General features: G+C 43.2%; 1 protein-coding gene across 1 annotated transcript in view; it reads right to left on the bottom strand.

Moving 5' to 3' along the window:
* The window catches only part of AADAT (aminoadipate aminotransferase), a 33,446-nt gene that overhangs the window by 2,831 nt on the left and 24,615 nt on the right, over window positions 1–6,000 (bottom strand). The window contains exon 12 of the mRNA XM_004696122.2: window positions 2,637–2,738. Coding sequence (XP_004696179.1) covers window positions 2,637–2,738 — 102 coding nt within the window. The remainder of the gene's footprint in view (window positions 1–2,636; window positions 2,739–6,000) is intronic.

The raw sequence follows: 6,000 nt of genomic DNA, 5'->3' as shown, positions 1-6,000 counted from the left end.
AAGACATGACAAAATAATAATTTATAAATTATCAGGGACTCATGAGGGAGTGGGGAATGGAGAGGGAGGGGAAAAAATGAGGACCTGATGTTAGGGGTTTAAGTGGAAAGCAAATGTTTTGAGAATGCTGAGGGAAATGAACAAATGTGTTTTACACAATTAATGTATGTATGGATTGTGATAAGAGATGTATGTGCCCCTAATAAAATGATTTAAATAAATAAATAAGAAATAAGGGTTATCATATAGTTACGGGTTTTTTGTTGTTGTTTATATTGGTTTCAAAGGTCTTCCTCCCCCAACCTCCTTCCACACAACAAGTGATTCTAAAGGCCTCTCAGGGAATTCTTATAGAATCTTATTTTCTGAAATCTGTCGCTTGGATACATGCAGTATCTCATTTCATTTGTCCAACTCTCTTGGTATATAGAAACAGAGGAGCTTATGAGAAGTCTTCTTAGTGACATCACTGGCATATGAAAGCAAGTAGCAAAGGGGCTTCTAGAAACGACTGTCCCCACACGGAAGCATCGGTTCTTGCAAGGTCAATGACACTGTTCGGTTGGTGATTTTTCTTCTGGGATTTCCAGACACTCAGTTCTTAGGACCGACTTTCTTTGTGTGCTGTTCTTTAGGCTGCAGTTAGACTTTGTGATTTCTGGTTCTTGTTGGGTCCACTGTAGCTCATGATGAGCACAGTGTGTGCCCAGTGGGAGGGTGAGCCACAGTCCCCGTGGCTCATATTTTAGAAGTACAGTAATGCTGCAGTGATCGAATGCAATTCACTCCAAAATCATGTTCCAAAACCCAAAAGTTCAAGAACGAAACAAATTTTCCCCATAGGAAATAATGGAAAATGAAATGATTGGTTCTGAGGCCCCCAAATTACACTTACAAATTCACTATGGAGGCTGTTAGCCGTGGGGCCCGTCACTGCCTTGGATAACAATCACCATCGAGTTGTTTCTGATTTACCCAAATTAATGGTAACTTTTCAACCTATTCTATGGTCTGAGTTCTTGGTTTCCTAGTTAACGATTTTACACCTTTCGATACACTAGCTGCTTTAATCACATTAACCCCTAAAAATATTGATAACTTAGCCATGTATTCAGCTGCCAAAACAGACAAGCAGTGCCTGTTTTAAAAGTGACAACAATTTCTTTCTTTAACTCTATTGTGGTTTTCCAAGTTTCCCCCTTCGCTTAGGAAGGAGTCCTGGTGGCGGAGGGGTTGCACTTTGGACCGCGATCTGTATGGTCGGCAGTTCTAAGCCATCAGCAGCTCCTCGGGATAAAGACTGGGCTTTGGAGTTGTACGAGCCCCCAATAAAATGATTAAAAAAACAAACAAATGAAAAAACCAAAACCAAAACTGGGCGTTGGACTCCAGTAAGCAGTCATAGCGCTGGAAAAGCACAGGGGCTGCTATGAGTCAGTATTGACTCGATGGCAGTGAGTTTGGTCTGGTTTCGGTTATTGCTGGTATCGCTACCTTTCTTTGGAGTCACGGTCACAAGATGTTACGCTAAGTGCAAAAAAAGCACAATGGGAGGGGAAGGGGGTTTGGTGAATAAACAATGAAGGCAGGAGGGGGTAGGGAGAGCTAGAACTGATTGTGATTGTACCACTCATTTTAAAGGCTACTCCACCATGGGGTGGGGAGGAGGGATTGCACTAAGATGTGGTGGTGATTGTACAATGCCCTTGATATGAATGAACGACTGAACTACTCAATTGCATGGTATGTAAGTTACGTGCCAATAAAAACAAAAACAACGCCCACAACAAATCATTAAAAAAAGAAAAAGCACAGTGGAATGTCTGAAACGCACTAACAAAAGTGGGATATGTTGCTTGAGTGAGAGCGGTGCTCAGACTGTGTCTGAGGAGAGACACTATGTGAGACTCACTCAGCCGGAACAGGATTTTACGAGTCGGATTTTTCAACAGGTTTTACAAGTTGGATTTTCAGTTGGACTACTGAGCAAAGTTAAGAACAGCAAGCAGATTTTTTTTGCACTTTGCTGTCCGAGTAGTGGAAAGTCGGGTCTCAGGGCCCTTGAACACCCCAAGGGATCACTGGAGAGGATGAAACCTTGTTTTCTGGGGTGCCCCTGAGTGGACCAGAACTTCCACTGTTCAGTTAGCAGCCAAACATGTTACCTGTTTGTACCACTAAGGGACTCTGATGTTGATGTTGTGATTGACTGAAGGGTATTAGTCTACTTAACTCTAGTGGAGCCTATAGTCCTCAGAGAAAGAGACGGATGGTTATCATGAATTTGTATTTTCGGCCCAGGTTAATTCCATGAAAGATGGAAGAAGACATTTTCTGCACATGTTGGTCGTCTCTAACACTGCAGGTTCTGAGAAATTATTCACGAAGACAATTTTAACTGCAACTTGTCCTCATCATTTGTTTATAGAAGTCTAGCAGCAAAAATGTGTGTCTTTCGTGATAGCTCTTTCTTGACTTTTCAACAAATACCTGGTTTCTAGAAACCCAAGAAGACATTAAATAATGTTGGAAACTTTCAGTATGAACACTCACCCAAACAAACAAACAAACAAACAAACAACCAAACAACCCAAGAACGGATCCCAGGTCCTACTTGAAGCAAACGTTTTACTTACTATGTCCATTTGCTCTGCAGAAGCGATGGAGAAGGACGCTCTAAAGAAAGGCCGAGGAGCCAAGCAGTCAATGAAGAAAGCGTACCCAGGCACCACTAATACCTGGGAGAGTTTGGGGGGAAAGAATGGTTTATCATTATGAAAAACGAACACAATACATAAGCAAGCCTGATCTCAGAGTGAGCAAAGGCTTTTAAGGGTTGAAAGCAGTTGAAGAAAACACTAAGAGAAGAACTCAATTTCTAGAAAAATTCTGTGTAGCATAAAAATAAACAAAACTGAAAACACAGAGAAGTATATTTGAAAGATATTTACAACAAACATGGCAAGTTCCCCCAAGAGAAAGATGTGGTAGTTGCCTGTTGATCACATTTATAGCCTTGGCAACCCCAGGGGCAGTTCTACTCTGTCCTTCAGGGTCACTGCGGTCGGAATTGACTCGATGGCAATGGGCACATGCTGTTACTGAGAGGAGAACAATTAGTAAAGTCGAAGTCCTTCCCGCCAGAAAGACGGTGTGAAGGTCAGAAACCTTCCCAAAGTGGGGGAGCCAGCGTTCACATCTAGGCTAAACCCCAACTCTACTCGCCGCCTTGGAGCTGATTCCAACTCAGAGGGACTCTGCAGGCCAAGCTCCGTCCCTGGAGAAGGACCGCAGGCTCGGTAAGGTGGAGGGGCGGCGAAGGACGTGAGGCCCTCAAGGAGAGGGACTGGCAGAGGGGCTGCCTCAGTGGACGTAGGCAGAGGAACTATTGTGAGGGTGGCACAGGACAGTGCGCTGTGTCCTTCCTTTGTGTGTAGGGTTGCTAGTGGTGGGGGCTGCTTCGATGGTATCCAACAACAACAACAATTTTTTCTTCTTTACATGATGCAGTCAACATTTTAGAACACATTTTAATATCTATAAGACAATGGATAATTCATGTTAAATGTTCCAGAGGTGAGTCTGACCAAACTTCTTTATAAGAAACATTCTAATTTTTCCTTTTAAGAGTGTCTGTGCCCAAGTGGAGAAGTTGTGCCAGCTTAAAACGAGACTGGAACATTTAAGTAGAATAAAGGAGTTTGAACTCTGATGGACCCATTTGGGGGTTCAGAACATTTGAATCTCTATTTATTGTACCAAACGCACCACCAGTCCCTTAATTGTGACTCACAGCGACCCTCTGGGGCAGCATGGAATTTCTCCTATGGTTTCCAGGGCTGTAAATTTTTATGGGAACAGAAAGTCTCATCTGTCTCTTGTAGAGCCACTGGTGGGCTCACATAGCTGACCTCGTGGTTAGCACTCAGACACATAACCAACCCACTATGCTATCAGGGTTCTTTACTTATGGTCCAGTACCTCTTATTTCTGGCCCCCTTTTTAGATAACAAACTGGAACTGCCTGTTATTCAGTTCCTAAAAGATGAAGTGATACTTGGGAAAAATTCCAAGTTCCTACAACTTGCAATATCCAAATATCTCTTTGGATCAAAGCAGGCCACGTGAAGTATAACTTGACCTAAATATGTAGTACAGCACAAGCTATTTTAAATAAGCCCAGAGTGCACTTCCTTTATCTCAGGCCAGCTGACACAGAATTAAAATGTCCTGCTTGCTTTATGGTGAGCTGAGTTAAAAGGGGTATATGGCACATGTTCTGGTGCTGTTTTTCGAACGAGTGCGTCAAATATACCTAGAAACAAGTCTAACATTGGAGGCACCCACATGTGTGTGTTAGCCAGTGTTAGTTAATGTAGATCTTCTGGCTAATGCCTTTGTTGCTACCACCAAAAGACCTTCCTTTTCCTGATGCGTCTGGTTAAGGAGGAGGAAGCTGGGAGTGACCGTGAACATGGTTTGGGAATGCCCTTCTGCTGAGCTGTCCTAGAAGCAGGAAGAGAGGATCTTACTTCAAACTAGAGAAGAGCCAGGGGTGGAGCATGACCTTTGGACCCCCACCATCCCTGTGCATCGACCCCCTTGATCCAGGACGGCTTTGACACCCAAGGAGCAGCAGTGGCCGAACCAGGAGCAGAAGCAGAGCAAAAGCCAGAGCAGTGGACCTCTCAGTCCACAGAGCAAGGGGAGCTGGCTGGTGGAATACAGTGTCTCTGGGCACTTAAAAATGGGCCAGGCTAGGTTTGCTGATGCTTGGTGCTGGAACTGAGGACATTCAGGTTGAGGTGGACAGCAGAGTGGCATGCCCTTGGGGCACTCATTGGTAGCCCTAAAAGAGCTTTGTAACACTGTGCATGTAGGGCATTGGCCAGGCCAAGTGGCTGAAGGCTAGAGAGAGGCCTGCCTGCAAGCATGGCACAGAAGTAACTGTCCTGACGGAATACCCGTATATACTTGAGTATAAGCCGACCCGAAGATCAGCCAAGGCACCTAATTTTACCACAAAAACTACATTAAAAATGTGCTGAAAAACTCGGCTTATACATGAGTATATACAGTAATTGTATCCAGAGCATTTGTCATCTGAATTGTAACTGATTACTTTCCTAATAAACCCAGCAATTGTCAACAGCATCTGTGAGTTATGTGTGGCCACTGCAGTGACTTGTCCAATCCAGCTAGAGACGTAGGGCACTTTGGGAGGGAAGGTTGGCATTAGAATAGGTGCAAAGGGATGGAAGACAGAGACCGTGTCTGACCTTGGCTTTGTGGCAACCAGTCTGGGGACCCGAGGAGGTCAAAGGTGGCCCTCACACCAGTTTCCACAGCAGTGAGTTTAGTGTTTGGTAAAATTTTTCTGTATACTTTTGTGTTTTCCAAATCTGCTATCATGAGAATACTTTATCATATTCGGGGAGGTAGGGAGGATGGGAATCTATTTAAAACACTAATATGATATAAAATATTGATAGTATTTAAAAAGTGTTTAAAATACACTTTTCACTAGTCTTATTTTTCCTCTCAGTAACCTGAGAGAGAAGGATTCTGATCATCCTCATTCTATAGACGGGACACAGCGAGGATAGGTAACTTACCTGGAACCATGCATCCAAGTAACCTGCAGAGCTGGGATTCAAACCGAGGCTCGCTGACTCTAGAGACTGTGATTTTAACCCCTAAGCTACTCACTAGTCAAAAAATGATAAGCTAGAAGGCACTATTCCCACTAACGTAGACTAGCTGATTAATTAGGACACCCAAAATCTATCATGATTTCAATAATGAGATAACATATGAAGCAAGCTTCAAAAAGTTTGGGGGGAAATGGAATGACAGGATACTGACACTTTTCCATGAACTTTTTGAATCCCATGTGAACCAAATATCCTATGTGATATTAAAACATTATGCACTGAAGCACTAGGCACAGAAAAACATCTCTACTGTTATTCAAATAAATAATTACTTTAAAGAAAAAAC

Source organism: Echinops telfairi, unplaced genomic scaffold, assembly GCF_000313985.2.
Source record: "Echinops telfairi isolate 266 unplaced genomic scaffold, ASM31398v2 ScPeMD7_9;HRSCAF=40, whole genome shotgun sequence".
NCBI classification, from domain to species: Eukaryota; Metazoa; Chordata; class Mammalia; order Afrosoricida; family Tenrecidae; genus Echinops; species Echinops telfairi.
Note: the sequence above shows the minus strand (reverse complement) of the source record. Positions and strands in the feature narration are given on the sequence as shown.